General features: G+C 35.9%; 2 protein-coding genes across 2 annotated transcripts; both read right to left on the bottom strand.

Annotated features, from left to right (window-relative positions):
* Window positions 1-1,546: 1,546 nt before the first annotated feature.
* On the bottom strand, window positions 1,547-2,488 carry LOC308487421 (olfactory receptor 5H2-like; the record flags this gene model as incomplete). Its single annotated transcript, XM_081025630.1, has 1 exon — window positions 1,547-2,488. Exon 1 carries the CDS (start codon window positions 2,474-2,476, stop codon window positions 1,547-1,549), a length of 930 nt encoding a protein of 309 aa, XP_080881756.1. The 5' UTR covers window positions 2,477-2,488.
* Window positions 2,489-14,508: 12,020 nt separating this feature from the next.
* On the bottom strand, window positions 14,509-15,444 carry LOC308487412 (olfactory receptor 5H2-like; the record flags this gene model as incomplete). The annotated part of the gene is made up of 1 exon (XM_081025597.1): window positions 14,509-15,444. One exon carries the CDS (start codon window positions 15,442-15,444, stop codon window positions 14,509-14,511), a length of 936 nt encoding a protein of 311 aa, XP_080881723.1.
* Between the last annotated feature and the right edge of the window lie 2,379 nt (window positions 15,445-17,823).

The following is a 17,823-nucleotide window of genomic DNA, read 5'->3' as shown; positions in this document are numbered from 1 at the left end:
TCCATTAAAAGTTATGGAAAAGGGATATGGTTTAATCTGAGTTCTGTTTGTAAAGAATAACCTGATAGCTTTGTTTTGGGAGTTAGAGTATCAATAGGATATAGAAGATAAGTAACAAACTCATAGACACAGTAATAGTGGTTGTGAGGGTAAGCGGGGAGAGGGGTAGTAAATGAGGGCAAACGGGGTCAAATATACGGTGATGGAAGGAGAACTGACTCTGGGTGGTGAACACACAATATGATATATAGATGATGTATTACAGAATTATACACTCGAAACCTATGTAATTTTACTAACCATTGTCACTCCAATACATTTTCATTAAAATAAAGAGTTTTGGAAAACACAGAGGTGGGTAGCTTTTAGGTAAGGGTTTTAGTGTATTAATAAGAAAGTGTATGGATTTCAGTGTTGAGAAAGGAAGGGCCGGAGGGGACCTGAAAATGCGTCACTCATTATACTTTGAATATGGATTGAGATGAAAGCTAATATTTGAGGACTTTTTGGGCACAAGACATTCAAAGTCTTGTTTATTTTCATGTATTTCCCAGCCACCCACTTGGCATTATGACATCATATTATCTTAACATAATTTGAACTTTGGTAATATGCATTTAGAGCCCTCATGTGAACAACACACTCCAAAAAACAATTATATTTACTGATTTCTTTATCTCACTAGCTTCATTTTTTTTTTATTTCTAAGAAGATTGAAAATTTTCTTCCTGTTCTGCAACTTCTCTTTCCCTTTCTATGCCCATCCCAATTAAATTTTGCAATCTCCTGTCTTAGCTTTCTGATCAGTGAAGCTTTTTAGAGTACCCTACAATACACAAACACGGCCGCAAAGTGCTTTTCGGGGTATCACAGACAGAGGCAACTTCCCTCTGTTCATTATTCATGAAAGTGTACTGAGCTAAGAACATCCTCTTACAATTTGGCCTGGTCTTCACTGTCTTAACTTCCTTCTCATTTGTTTTAATCATTGCTTTACCATTTCTGTTTATTTCTCTTTGTGATATAAGAGTTGAACCCCCAAAAGAAGTGAAATTTGCCATGACCCAAATAAAGTGGAATGAAAGACCTTTTGATGACTAGCAGAATTTCTGGGATTTGTCTCTGTTTCCTCAAATACAAACCCGCCTGCACTGTGGAGTTAAATGTAATATGAGTGTTCAGGCTGCACAGCTGTATAAGTATCGAAGTGGACGTAACCAAGTCCTGCTTAGAGGAACTACACTATTTCAGTGCTTAATAGTTTCATAAAGCTACATATAAGAATATAAAAGTATGTAAAATGTTTTCATTTGTTTTTAGCTTTAATAATTTTGGTACATGAGCACTTGTTTAAAATTATTTGTATATTTTGAACCACATATACAAGTATTTTAAGGAGTATATTAGTACTAACAACTAAAGTCATTAAAATACTAAGGCAATTATAATTGCAAAAATTTTGAACATTAACCAAAACAGAGCTACATATAATCTGCATAATTTTGCGACTGTCTCAATAGAAAGAGAACATATATTAGTATGAGATCTAAACATTTCTCCTCAACATTTTTGCCAGTGAATCCGTAACTTTCTTATTTCTCAGGCTGTAGATAATTGGATTTAACAAAGGAATGATGACAGCATAAAAGAGAGAATCCATCATATCTTGGTCATCTGCTTGTGCAGATCCAGGACGCACGTACATGAAGAGAAGAGAGCCATAGTATAAAGACACAGATAAGAGATGGGCTCCACAGGTGGAGAAGGCTTTCCTTATGCCCTGCAGAGATTTCTTTTTTAAGATTGTAAAGAGAACAAGTGCATAAGAGACAAGAACAATCATAATTGTGAACACCTGTATTGATCCAGAGAAAATAAAAACCATGAGAACATTAATTGAAGGGTCAGTACAGGAAATCTTAAACAATGGCAGGATGTCACAGTAAAAGTGATGTATTATATTAGAATTACAGAAGGTTAATCTGAATAAAAATCCTATGTGAATTAAGGCATGAAGAAAACCACCTACAAATGATGAGAACAGCAGCTGGATGCAGAGTCTATTGGTCATAATCATTGGATAAAATAACGGTTTGCATATAGCCACATAGCGGTCATATGCCATTGTTGCCAGCAGAAAACATTCTGTGGTTGCACTGAATGCAAAGGAAAACAATTGTGTCTTGCATTCAGAGAGAGATATCATCTTACTCTTAGCTAGGAAGTTGACCAGCATCTTGGGGGTTACTGTGCATGATATCCAATTATCCACAAAGGCTAAACTCCCAAGAAGTAAGTACATTGGAATGTGAAGTTTAGGGTCATTGCAGATGAGAGCTATTAGACCAAGGTTTCCCACAATGGTGATGAGGTATATCACCAAGAATACCAAAAACAGAGAGATTTGCCATTCTGGTTGATATGTAAGTCCTGTGAGAATAAACTCTGTCAACAGTGTTCCATTTTCAGTATCCATGTCATTACTGGATGGCCCCTGAAATGAAATGCAGTAAATGTAAAAAGAACGTTCACTAAGATTGTATAAAAAGAAAATTGGGAAAAAGTAGTTGAAGTAACACCATACATAATCAGAATGCCCTTTATTTAATTACTATTACTATAATGCATAGAAACTAATTTGGTGAATTGATATAATGAAAAGTGCAATTATTCCAGTTCTAAAATTGTGCAGGAATTAACAAATTTAGAAAGAAAAACGACATTCTAAACATGAGCTAAAATTACCGGTATTCTTGAGTGTGTTAGAGAAACTGGGTGTCTGGGACATGGATGAATGTCTAGGGAAAAGAAGTTTGAATTGTTATAAATGAATGCCATGGGAAGGATTTTGAACTTCATTCCTCAGTCAATAGGCATGTACTGAAAACTTTTATAACAGGGAGTGACATTGAAAGATATTTAAAAAATTACAATGAAAAATATTTTTAATTAAGAATTTGGTAGTGAAGAAAATATGCTGCGGGGTGTGGGGTGGGAGAACTAAAGTCAGGGACTAATCAGGAAGCTGCTACTATTGTCCAGTAGTTCCCAAACCAGATTATACATTATAATAGTCTGGAAAAATATTTGTACAAAATATAGATTGTGAGGTATTACTGTAGATATTGATTCAGTGGGTCAAGAGTGAAATCTAATAATCTGCATTTAAAAAATGCCCTCTGGTTGATTCAAATGCACACGAAATTCTTAGTCCATATATGATATGATATTGGGAGTAATGAGGAAGACAAAAAAACAGATCAAAATTAATCAGAATGTAGACTTATTAGGATTCGGTGACATATTAGATGTGAAGTGGTTAGTCAGTAAAGGAGAGAGGAGACACTTATATGTAGATGGTCATCAAAAATTCAACTTGAGAGCTCAGATACATTGGATAGTTTGTGAAGAGATCATCCGCTAAACATCCAGGTGAGATATACTTAGTAGTATGAGACTACTGAACCTTACTAGAAACAATGAGGAGGAGTCATTGGATAGCTGAAGGCATACTTAGGGATGACCTATCCATTGAAGAGTGTGCCTAAGATGAAAAAAAGAAAAGTATGGAAAGAAAGTTGAGTAAGTTATATTAAAGAGGTTATAGGTGGAAACACATTATTTTTAGATTGCTAACAACAGATCCCCTTTTTTACTACATGAGTCTTGGTGTTAGGCAAAGGCAACCACTCACTCTAGAAGCCAAACGAGCCAGAAACTCACTTTCCTATGCCCCTTGCACCTAGAGTAAGAGGACTTGCTCTAGGTTTCAGCAGTCAAACTCACCCACACTGGATTTGGAATATGGGGAGGGGGAGTCAAAGGGACAGGGGAAAAGAGAATTTTGGGTTTCAAAGTAAGCCAAGGCAGCACTGTCAAGACCCCAGCAAATGCATCCTACATCCACACTAATGGCATTGTCAGTGTGAGCTGTGGGTTCCCAAGTTCAGCAGCAGTGACAGCAACTCCCATTGAGCTGTTGACTGGCTGTAATGCTTCCTTCTGTTCCTCCTCAATTTTCAGCTGATTCCTCCAATTTCCTAGAATTTCTAAGTTTGAGCCAATTTCCATTCAACTATCTGATTTTCTGTTGCAACCAAGTGCTCTGACTCCAACCAAAGAGAGATAAGGGAGAAACCAGAAAACGATACTGAACAAAGTGATCAGAAAAGCAGAAGGGTACATGGAGAGCTGAGTGTTGTGAACATAAAGATAAGATACTCAACATCATAGTGAAGTACAGCACTGATTGCTAACATGAATGCTGTGGTAAAACAAGGAGTGAACAGAAGTCATTTAGAGTGGGAAATAAGAGATTTTTAGTGTATTGAGTGAAGCAGTTACATGATAGAGTTGAGGCCAGAGAATAATGAGAAATGAATTGGAAACATGGTACACAACATGAGGGGAACGTATCTGAATACTCCACATAATGTGGAGAACGGTTGACATTTGTCTACTGCCTGTAGACAAAAGTAAAAATTTTTTCCTGTATAGCATTTTAATAAAAGTTTTCCAAAGAGAAGAGAGGAAAAGAAGACATCAAGAAGAAAAAGGGGACAGGAAAAGTGGAAAGGGGAAATTTGGGTGGGTGGAAAAAAAATAAGGGAGAAGAAGAGAATAGCAGAGACATGGACAAATAAGGGTAGGAAAAGGTAGGAGAGAGATAGAGGAAATGTCGGAGAAAGGCTGAAGAGGAAATAAAGAGGAAGGCTCACAGGTTGCAGATAAATGTTTGTGTTAACCTTGGTTTTCATTTAAAGTTGTCAACTCTGGGAATCCTTTCTCTCTTTTTTATTCAAAATTTCAAGTTATTTTCCTATGAAATTTGTGTATGAAAGAGATTTTTCACTTTAAAATTTACTTTACAAAATTTGTTTTGTTCTTAATTATGCTAACACTGCCTGAAAGTTCTTTCCAATTTTAATAGTTGCTTAATCTTTGTCATTACAAATCCTGCTGGTTTTACTTCAGAGCACTTTTTTCTCCACCAGTTTTTTTAGTAGAATAAAATTGATCCAAAGATTGGAACCTATTTCTGGCAATATAAATAACCAGTGGCAATAATTATGGTTGATAAATTTATTTTTATTTGGAATGAGCTTCCTGCCATGAATCCCAAATCAGTAATTGAAAATTCTCAAGTTCGATTTGTGCGTGAGTACTTGTTAAGTCATGAAGCTGGAAGGAGCAGTACAGGAACATTTTCTGCTATATGTATATAAAATACTCAATGAAGTTATTGTCAGAAGTGGGTGAAATGATAGAGGAGTTAATACATAAGTGACCTACCTTAAAAATTTAATCAGAGAATGTGATTGATTAAATAGAAGGGATCTTTTAATCAGAATAACCAGAAAGATTTCTTATGTAAGAAACATTATGACCTGATATTTAAACCCGGTTTAAATTGTTTAACATTCTAGTTTACCAAAACTTATAAAGTCATTCTAGTTATGTTGAAAGATAAATCATTTTTAAAGGGAACAATTAAATCTTACAGGTATTTTTCTTATTCAGATTTATTTACAAGAATAACATACAGAAATAAATCACTAATTCCTTTTCGTCTTTCATCTGATTTATTTGGCATCTTGTGAACTGAATCTAAAATATTACATCTTATACAGTTTTAACTTTTTATGTAAAGAATAATAAATTATAGAATTCATTTCTCTCTTACCCATATCTTGTAAGAAATTGCGGAGATCCTTCCAAAGTGTTAGGCTTTCTAAAGTAGAAAAAAAATACAATAGAACTAGACTAACAATAACATAGGTAACAACTCTTTGCACACTGATGCATTTTGGAGTCTTCATTTCCCAAGCTCAGGAAAATGTTGTATATATATATATTTGATTTAAACACAGGAATCAGCCAATTATACAACTGTGTGCTATTGCCAGAAGACAAAGGAGTACAGAACTAAAATTCCCCTAATAGCACTCAAGGATTCCCTTTAGGACAAACTAAGCTGTTCTTCTGGGTATTGTAGATTTGAACATGTATAAAAGTCCACGTTGTCCCACAGGAGAGTACGAACTCTGAAATTATAGGTATCAAGTCATGGATAGTTCCAGTTGAAATGAACAGTTGAAATTTCACTTCATGCCTCTGTTTATCTACCACAGATGACACTTCTGACATGTTTATGCAAACTTCAATTTACCTAAAAAATTGTGATATTCTGAGTGCTTTGATGAGTATGGTCTTGTCTGAGTTAATCTTACATGATTTTAATGAGGCCAAAGTTCTAGCTTCCCTTCAGAAGACAACCCCAAGTTGTCCTCCTCATGCAAATTGCAGCTCACATTCCAGGCCTATTTGTAACTCGTCACTCTAAGCTGAAAACTGATGAAAAATCTTACTAGGCAAACATCAGTGGAAGAAGCAAATGGTAACCAAGACAAAGGATCACAGTAGGAAGTGGCCTAGATCAGTGCTTCTCAAACTTTAATGCCTGTGAATCTCTTGGAGATTTTCTTAAAATATTGATTGTTTCAAAAGGTCAGGGGAGGGGCCCCAAGGATCTTTATTTCTAACAAGGTGATGTCTCTGGACATTTGCCACCCTTAGGGCTTTCCATCATTGGAGAATCCAGATGATCAGTGAGCTATATCATTGGAGAAACAAACAAACAAACAAACAAAAAATGCAAAGAGAGAAGCAAAAAGGAGCTAGATGGAGCAAGGGAGGCCAGCATGGGTGGGATCACAGGGGGTCCAGAGGCTAGGTCAGAGACTTTTCTTTAACCCTAATTTAAAGGAAAACGATTGAAGGATTTGAAAATGATGGTGAAGTGTTTATATTTTCTTTTAAGTATTAACAGAGAAGTTGACGATGAATGTTCATTCAGAAAAATAATGACATTATCTATGTGAAAAATCATATAATGTGAAAATAGTAACATTTTGATTTGTATCTGAAGAGTAAAAATCATGTTAACCTCCACCTGGGACTTGATTGGCAGCTAGGGGGAAAGCAAACAGAATATATTTTGGTAGACTCACTGAGCAATTATTCTGTTTCCTTAGAATTTTGCTAGTAAAAGCTAAAAGAGAGAAAGACAGACAGACGAGAGAGAGAGAGAGAGAGAGAGAGAGAGAGAGAGAGAGAGAGAGAGAGAGAGAGAGAGAAATAGATAAAAACAAGTCACTGTGAAAACTCACCAGGAGGGTGGAGTAAGCAGTTTGTGTATTGATAGCTTCAACATAACACAGACTTCACTTAAACATACTGCTCCCTTTAATTTTGTGCAATTATCTGCTAACTCATTTTATTGCCTATCTATGTTACAAAGGTCTGCATTGTTTCTCCAGTATGAGTAGTCTTCAGTTTTAGTCATTTTACTAAGTGGGTCATGATATCTCATTGTAGTCTTCATTTGCATTTCCCATTTGACAAATTATATTGAGCATATCTTTGTCTTTATTTGATATCTGTATTCCTTGTGTGTCTGTCCAAATGTTTTGTCCATTTTTTTACTCGAGTTATATATTTTCTTATTAGTGAGTTTTGAGAATTCTTATATACCCTGGATACAAGGTTTTATGAGATATAGGATTTGCCAATGTTTTCTCAAGGCCTTGATCTTCTTTCCCTACTATAAGTGAGCAAGAAGTACAAACTACTGTAGATTTACTGGTTGATATTTGCATGTCAAAAGGTGAGAAATAAATTCAACAAAAATTCAGGGTCCATTTACCTCAGTGAAATTTCTAGGGGTCCAATTGTGGGGGTCATGTGGAGATATCTCTTCTAAGGTGAAGGATAAGTTACTGCATCTAGCCCCTCCTGCACCAAAAAGGAGATAAACACCTAGTGGGCCTCTACAGATTTTGGAGGCAACATTGTCCTCATTTGGGTGTATTATTCCAGCCCATTTGCTGAGTAACCAGATAAACTGTTGGTTTTGAGTGCAGCTCAGAATAAGAGAAGGTTTTACAGCATTAACTAGGTTGCAGCTTTAGCTGCTCTGGCGTTTGAGCCATATGATCCAGCAGAAACAATAGTGCTTCAAATGGTAAGGGCAGATAGGAATGCTGTTTGGAGCCCTTGTCAGGCCTCTATAGGTGATCACAGTGCAGAATCTTAGGTTTGGAGCAAAGCCCTGCCATCCATTACAGTTAACTACTCTCCATTTGAGAAATCCGTTGGCCTCTGCTACTGAAGAGACTGAATGCTTCACCATGGGCCACCTACTTTCCTGGTGACCAGAGCTGCCTTTCATGAACTAAGTGTTATATGATCCACCAGACCATAAAGTTGGGAGTGCACAGATACAACATCATCAAATGGAAGGAGGATGTACATGATCTAGCTTGAATAGGCCCTAAAGGCCCCAGAAAGTTCCATAAAGAAGTGGCCCAAATGCCCACTGTCCCCACACCTACTTCACTGGCTTCTCAATCCCAGCGTGCACTTGTGGTCTCATTGGAATCTCTGGAATCAGTAGCCAGAGGAGATGACCGGGGCGTGGTTTTACTGATGGTTCTGCATAATATGCAGACACCATCTGAAAGTGGGCAACTACTGCTGCATACTGCCACTCTCTGGGACATCCCTGAAGGGCAGTGGTGAGGGAAACTCCTCCCAGTGGGCAGAACTTTGAACAGTGAACCTGGTCGTTCACTTGCATAGAAAGAAAAATATATGATTCACTTGCATAGAAAGAAAAATATAATAATTATATAACAGTTTGTGGGCTTTGATGAATGGTTTGGCTGGATGATTAGAGACTTTAAAGAAATATGACTGGAAAATTGATGACAAGAAAAATTGTGGGAGAGATATGTGGATATTTCTCTAAATAGGCCCCCCAAAATGAAGATATTTGTGTCCCATGTAGATGCTCACCAAAGGATGATCTGAGCAGTGCAGGATTTTAATAATCAAGTGGATAGGATGACCTATTTTCCATGGACACCAATCAACCTCTTTCTCCAGCCACCCCCATTATTACCAAATAGGCTCATGTAAAAAGAGATTATGGTGGCAAGAATGGAGGTTCTGCATGGGCTCAGCAACATGAACATCCACTTACCACGGTCAACTTGGCAATGACCATTGATTAGTGTCCAATCTGCTAGCAAGAGAGATGAATACTGAGCCCTCAACATGGCACCATTCATTGGGGTGATCAGTCAGCTACCTGGTGGCAGGTAGATTATATTGGATTCCAATGTAATGGAAGGGGCAGTGTTTTGCTCTTATTAGAATAGACACTTACTCTGGATATAGATATGCAATTCTGCAAGCAATGCTTCTGACAAAACTCTATCCACAGGCTTATAGAATTCCTTATCCATTGTCATGGTATTCCAAACAGCACTGCTTCTCATCAAGAAACTCACTTCACAGTAAATGAAGTGCAGCACTGGTCTCATGATTATAGAATTGACTTGTCTTAACATTTTCCCAACCATCCTGGTACAGGATGTTTGATAGGGTGGTAGGATGCCCTTTTGAAACTTAGTCACACAACTACCTAGATGACATTACCGTGCAGGGCTACACAAGATTCTCCAGAAGGTTGTGTGTTTTCTGAATTAGCATCCAATATATAATACTGTTAACCCCATAATTAGGATTTCACAGGTCTAGGAAAAAAGTGGTAAAAATGGGAGTGGCACCACTCACAATTACCCTTAATGACTTACTAGTATACTTTTTGCTTCCTGTTCCTGTGCCTTTATGTTCTGCTGGTCTAGAGGTCTTAGAGCCAAAGTAAGGTATGTTTTCACCAACACACATGACAATGATTCCATAGAGCAGGAAGTTAAGACTGCCATTGGGCCCTTTGTGTTCCTTATTCCTCTGATTCATCATGCAAAGAAGGAAGTTACAATAATCCCCCTTGATCCATGGGGGATACCTTCAAAGACCTGCAGTGGGTGCCTGAAACCATGGTCAGTACCAAACCCTAAATATATTGTACTATGTTTTCTCTTGTGCGTATATACCTTTACACTTAAAAGAAGTATTTTAAGGCTTTTCTTTGGTATATCTGAATTGACAGTATCACTACTACTCTTGTGCTTTGGGGCCATTAGGTAAAATAAGGCCTACTTGAATATAAGCACTGTAATGCCACAACAGTCAATCTGATAACCTAGAAGGCTACTAGGTGACTAATGGGCAGATAGTACAGACAGCATGCATACACTGGACAAAGGGATGATTCACATCCATAGGAGATGTTATCACTCTCAGAATAGCTCACAATTTAAAACTTATGAATTATTTATTTCTGCAATTTTTCATTTAATATTTTTGGACCACAGTTGACTGTGGGTAAACGAAACCTTGGAAAGCAAAACTGCGGATAAAAGGAGACTACTGTGCTGTGCTGGTTGGTGTGATTTATCCTAACTACCAAGGAGAATTAGACCACTACTACACAAAGGAGATAAGGACAAGTATGTCTGACATTCACATTACTTAGGTGTCTCTTAGTACCCTTCCCTGTAATTAGGTCAATGGAAAACTCTAACACATGAATCCAAGCAGGACTTCTAATGGCCCAGACTCCTCAGGAATGAACGTAGAGAAAAGAAAAGACCAGATAAAGACAATTGAACATTTGAAGTGGTTGCTGATGGCAAACGGATTAGGGACTGGGGGTAGTGGAAGAAGGTAATTATACATACCAGCTATGCCCACATGACTAGCTACCAAAATAAGGACTGTAATTGCCATGAATATTTATTGCTTAGTTTGGTAAGAATACATTTGTATGTGTGTGTGTATACACACACTTACATATTTGTATATTTATGTATGCATACATATATACATAGCAAATACCTGTGTTTTCTTTCCACTCTTAGTCCTTATGTAACATAAAATGTGTTGACTTTATATGATAGTAATTGAGTATTGTTAATTTGACCTTATAGTATTTAAGTTACCAAAAATCTAGGAGCAGAGTAAATATCACTCAAGGATTTTACCTCCTTTTCTGGGGAAGAGGTTAGTGCATTTTCAGTTTTACACAGCATAATTGTATCAGATTAGGTGGAATTATGACCTTGCTATTGTCTTTATTTGGTTTAAGGAATTGTGTATGGGTAGACAACAGATGGACTTGTGGTGGTTCATTTTATGTCTTGACTTGGCCATGGATGTCTAGATACCTGGTTAAATATTATTTCTGGTTGTGTCCGTGAAGAGATTGGTGTTTCTGGAACAGATTAGTATTAAATTAGTGGACTGAGTAAAGTAGTTGGTCCTCCCTAATGCTTGTGGGCCTCATCTAATTCATTGAGAACCTGAATGGAACAAAAAGACAGAGGAAGGTTGAATTCACTCTCAGCCTGACTCGTTAATCTGTAGCATTGATCTTCTCTTGCCCTTGGCCCTCTTGGTTCTCAGGCCTTCAGTTTGCTGATAACTATACCACCGGATTTTGATTGCCTATCACTACTGCCAGTCCTGGTTCCCAAGTAAATAAGAACAATGGGAATGTTACATAGCAATAAATATCAACAAATACAGATCTGTGCAATCCCATGGATTCTCCAGTGAGAAATAATAAAAGTGTCTGGACAGTGATATATTCACTCCCTTTCCTGGGAATAGTGGAAACCCCTCAGGGAAACAAAAAGAAGACAGAACCTATCTAATCTTGTGAAGTAAGTTTTCAGAAATATAGATTAATAATATTTGTTTTAAATACTTAATATGTTTTGTATCCTTTAAGGCAAATGTCTAATTGAACAGCTTCTACCTGACATTTTATCATAGTCTATCCTTAGAGCCAATCCTAGTGATAAAAAGAGCAAGAATAATTCACTTTAAGTGTATGGTATTTACAATTGTCATTAAGAAACTTATGAAGGTTAGTTGACATGCAGCAGCTATCTCAGGCCCATTAATCTTCTGGAGATCATTACAAGATTGAAAAGTAATAAGGTGCTCATACTGTATTCTATATACTTGTGCTGTCATATTTATTTCAATTTTACAAACATTTCCCAAATATTCATTTGATCTCATGTGTGTAAAGTACTGTGTTAAGCACTGCAAAAGACAAAAAGAGTACTAAGACTTCCAAATTATAATCTAAAAAAGCCTGAAAAAATAGATATTACATAAAGCCATTTGTGTCTTAAAAGAATAAACTACTGAATATTTCAGATGAGGGAGCATACTTATCCTCTTCAAAGTAATCTGGAAATGCATCATGGAAACTATAACAATTGAAATAGGTCTTGAAGAAAGGATAGCATTTAAACTGTAAAAGAAGATGACATTTTATCGTGGGGTGGGGGCTTTTGGTGTATTAATAGAAGCATGTATCTGAGAAGATAGTATATCCAGAAGACTTCCAGTAACTCATATTGTATATAATACAGGGTCAATTAGAAGAATTGTAGAGGAGGAGTTTGAGTTTAACCAAGGTTTTATTGGAAATGACTTCAAATAATTTCAGGAAGCAAATGTGGGATGAAGCATATATATATATATTTTTATAATATATATGTGTTATAATATAATTATATATAACTATATATAATTATATATATTTATATAGATATTTTAATATATATTATATATAATATTTACATTTTTATTTAGATATGTATGTGTTCATACATGTATATGTTTATATATAATGTTATCTGATTTACACATAAACAAATAAACATAAAAATGCATATATACAGAGAGTGCCAAAAAATGTACAAACATTTTAAGAAAGGAAAAAACTGTGTTAAAATTACGCTGATGGTAATCACTTTGAGTACCTCTTGTAATTGCAGAAGTCAAACGTGACTTGTATTTATCTTTTGTTATCAGTATATATTGAGTATTACAATTTTATTACAGTTTTTTCCTTTCTCAAAATGTGTATATATTTTTTGGCACCCTCTGTATATACATATACCGTGTTTTCCTGAAAATAAGACCTAGCGAGACAGTCAGCTCTAATGTGTCTTTTGGAGCAAAAATTAATATAAGACCTGGTATTATATTTTATATTATATTATATTAAGACCCAGTCTTATATTATAGTAAAATAAGACTGGGTCTTATGTTAATTTTTGCTCCAAAAGACACATTAGAGTTGATTGTCTGGCTATGTCTTATTTTCGGGGAAACATGGTATACACAGATCCAGATGCATATACCATATATGTATATCATTTGTGAGCAACGGCGATCCATTAAAAGTTGTCAAAGAGGGAAATGGTTTAAATAGAGTTCTATTTGTGAAGAATAATCTGACAGCAATGTTTGAGCAGTAAGAGACTACCAGCAAGATGTAGGAGATAAGTAGCTAGAATTTTGCAAATCAGAGAGGCTGTTAGTTATGAGGCTGAGGGCCCCAGTGGTATCAGTAGGAATGTGTATGGAATCACTGGTGAGAGAGGAAGGGCAGGTGTGGACATGAACACAGATCACGCATTATATTCAGACTATGCAGTGTGACAAAAACTAACATTTAAGGACTTTGGGGGCACAAACCATCAAAAATATTGCTAATTTTATGTCTTTCCCTGATCCTCACTAGCCACTATGACATTATATCATCATAACATTATTCGAACTTTGGTAACGTGTTTGAAGCCTGTCATTTTCAACAATATTTTTCAATGATCTTTATATATTACTGTATTACTTATTGTTTTATCTTATTAACTTCCTCTTTCTTAATTCTAGGAAGATTGAAACAATTTCCTTCCTATTCTACCACTTCTTTCTCCGCTCTATGCCCATTCCAATTAAACTCTTCAATCTCATCTCTTAGCTTTCTGAATTAGTAAAGCATTTCATGTTATCCTACAAAGTGCAAACAGCTGGGGAGGGCCTTTCCAGGCATCATACTCGTAGATAGTGAGAGACAGCTCTCCTCTTCTTGTTACTTATGGAAGCTCACCAGGCTAAGAGCGTCCTCTTATCATTTGGCCCCACCTTCACTGCCTTAGCTCTATTCTCGTTTTTTCCTTCATTGATTCCCATTATTGTTTATTGCTCTGTGTGATATATGAGTTGAATCCCTATAAGAAACGAAATTCGCCATGTCCCAAATACATTGGAATGAAAGACCATTTAATGATTAGCAGAATTTCTGGGATTTACCTCTGTTCACTCAAACATAAACTTGCCTCCACTGGATTAAATGTGATATGAGTCTTCAGGCTGCATAGCTGTATTACTATCAAAGATATCAAAATAAGTCCTGTTCAGAGAAACCACACTCTTTTATTGCTTAATGCATTTATGAAGCCACAATGAGAACATATAAGCATCTAAAATACTTTGTTTTCCTCTTTAATTATTTTATTATGACTAAATTGGTTTAGTCTAAAATTTTTCTATGTTTTTGAATAATATAGGCACATATATTAAGGAGTTTATTAGGTACTTCCACTTTAAGTAATTACAATGCTAGAGTAATTATAACTGCAAAAATCTTGGAACACGAACCAAATCAGAACTATCTCTAATCTACACAATACTTTGACTGTTTTAATAAAAAGAGAACATATATTAGTATGCTATCTAAACATTTCTCCTCAACATTTTTGCTAGTGAATCTGTAACTTTCTTATTTCTCAGGCTGTAGATAATTGGATTTAACAAAGGAATGATGATGGTGTAAAAGAGAGAATCTATCATATCTTCTTGGTCATCTGCTTGTGCAGATCCAGGACGTATGTACATGAAGAGAAGAGAGCCATAGTATAAAGACACAGATAAGAGATGGGCTACACAGGTGGAGAAGGCTTTCCTTATGCCCTGCAGAGATTTCTTTTTTAAGATTGTAAAGAGAACAAGTGCATAAGAGACAAGAACAATCATAATTGTGAACACCTGTATTGATCCAGAGAAAATAAAAACCATGAGAACATTAATTGAAGGGTCAGTACAGGAAATCTTAAACAATGGCAGGATGTCACAGTAAAAGTGATGTATTATATTAGAATTACAGAAGGTTAATCTGAATAAAAATCCTACGTGAATTAAGGCATGAAGAAAACCACCTACAAATGATGAGAGCAGCAGCTGGATGCAGAGTCTATTGGTCATAATCATTGGATAAAATAACGGTTTGCATATAGCCACATAGCGGTCATATGCCATTGTTGCCAGCAGAAAACATTCTGTGGTTCCACTGAAACCAAAGGAAAACAATTGTGTCATGCATTCAGAGAGAGAGATCATTTTGCTCTTGGCGAAGAAGAAGTTGACCAGCATCGTAGAAGCCACTGTGGATGACATCCAAGCATCCACAAAGGCCAAACTCCCAAGGAATAAGTACATGGGGATATGAAGTTGAGGGTCATTCCATATGAGAGCTATTAGACCAAGGTTTCCCACAATGGTGATGAGGTATATCATCAAGAACATCAGGAACAGGGGTATTTGCCATTCTAGTCGATATATAAGTCCTGTGAGAATAAACTCTGTCAGCAGTGTTGCATTTTCCTTTCCCATGTCCTCACTTTGTGTTGCCTGAAAAGAAATGGAGTAAATGAAAATATATCACTAACGATTTATAATATTAAAATATGGGGGTGGGTGGTGGGATTAGGGTTGAAATAAAACCATGCACATCAGAATTCCCCCTTAATTTTATTACCTCTATAATAGATGGAATAGATTTGGGGGCATTTGCACAAAGGGAAGAAAATGCAATGATTTCAGTTTAAAAATGTACAGCAATGTGCAGATTTAGAAAAAAAGAAAGACATTCTAAATGTGTGATATGTTTATGGGGATACTACTGAGTGTGATAGGGAACTTTTGTGTATGAAACACAGATGTAGGATTAAGGAAAGAGAATTTTGAAGGGCCTGGGTAATAAAATGAATTGCATGCCATGTAAAGGACCTTAATCTTTATTCCTCAGGCAATAAGCAGGCACCAAAAATTAAGAGATGTGGAATGGTACTGTGAGATATTATAAAAAATAAATATGTGGTAGTGTGAAAAATAGGCTGCGGTGGTGGGGGAATCAGAGTCAGTAATGCTAGTCAGGAAAATGATACTCAGATTACACATGAGAATTGTCTGGGAAATTGTGCCAAATGTAGATTGTGGGGTATTATTGTAGAAATCAATTCAGTGGCTCAAGAATAAGGTCTAAGATCTGCATTTAAAAAATGCTTTCTAAGTTCATGTCAAGTGTGTAGTCAAGGGGTGACATTACACTGGGAATGACGAGGATGAATGAGAAATAGATGCAAAATAATTCAGAATGTAGAGTCACTAGGATTCGCTGATGTATTAGATATGAAGAGGATGGTCAGTAAAGGAGAGGAGAGTCACATGTTACCTGAGCAGATGGACATAAAAAACTGAGATGAAGAACTCAAATACATGACGTGGCTAGTTTGCGGAGAGAGCGTCCTTTGAGATGTACTTACCGTAGTAGTGTGAGTCTACTAGAGCTTCATATAAATAGTCTTAAGAGTCATTGGAGATGCCTGAGGCATACTTAGTGATGACCTATCCATTGAGGAGTGTGTATAAAGTAACGAGAAGAAGTGCATGGAAAGACACTTGAAGACATTATATTAGACGTTATAAAGTGGATACACAGCATATATTACCATGTTTCCCCGAAAATAAGACCTAGCCAGACCATCAGCTCTAATCTTTTGGAGCAAAAATTAATATAAGACCCAGTCCTATTATATTATATTATGTTATATTATATAAGACCTGGTATATTACACGTCATATTATATTATATTATATTATATTATATTATATTATATTATATTATATTATATTAAACCCGGTCTTATATTATATTAAAATAAGACTGGGTCTTATATTAATTTTTGCTCCAAAAGATGCATTAGAGCTGATGGTCTGGCTAGGTCTTATTTTCGGGGAAACACGGTAGATGACCAACATGTGATCCCCTTTTCTGCCACATAGTCTTGGTTACCAGCAAAGGTTACCACCCACATAAGAAGCCCAAAGAGCTAGAAACTGACTTTCCCATCTTTCTTGCATCTACAGTGAGGGGGATTGACTTACTGTGTTTCCCTGAAAATAAGACCTAACCAGATAGTCATCTCTAATGCGTCTTTTGGAGCACAAATTAATATAAGACCCGGTGTTATTTTACTGTAAGACCCAGTGTAATATAATATAATATAATATAATATAATGTAATATAATATAATATAATATAATACTGGGTTTTATATTAATTTTTGCTCCAAATGACGCATTAGAGATGGTTGTCTGGCTAGTTCTTACTTTCAGGGAAACACGGTAGATTTGGCATATCAAGCCCACCCAACCTGCATTTAAAATATGGAGAATAAAAGGCATCCAAATTGGTAAGGAGGAAGTAAAATTATCATTATATGCAGATGATATGATACTATATATAGAGAACCCTAAAGACTCCACCAAGAAACTATTAGAACTGATAGATGAATTTAGTAAAGTAGCAGGATATAAAATTAATATTCGGAAATCAGTTGCATTTGTATATACCAATGATAAAATAGCAGAAGGAGAAATTAAAAAAACAATTCCATTTACAATTGCTCCAAAGACTATAAAATATCTGGGAATAAATCTAACCAAAGATGTAAAGGATCTGTACTCAGAAAATTATACAACACTGAAGAAAGAAATGAAAGAAGACATAAATAGATGGAAACACATTCCATGTTCATGGATAGGAAGAATTAATATAGTTAAAATGTCCATACTGCCTAAGGCAATATACATATTCAACGCAATTCCTATCAAACTACCAACGACGTTTTTCACAGAAATAGAACATATAATCCTAAAATTTATATGGGACTATAAAAGACCCCGGATAGCCTCAGCAATCTTGAGAAA

Source organism: Rhinolophus hipposideros (genome assembly GCF_964194185.1).
Source record: "Rhinolophus hipposideros genome assembly, chromosome: 2".
In the NCBI taxonomy this organism is placed as follows: Eukaryota; Metazoa; Chordata; class Mammalia; order Chiroptera; family Rhinolophidae; genus Rhinolophus; species Rhinolophus hipposideros.
The sequence above is the reverse complement of the archived record's forward strand: the minus strand, read 5'-3'. Positions and strand labels throughout refer to the sequence as shown.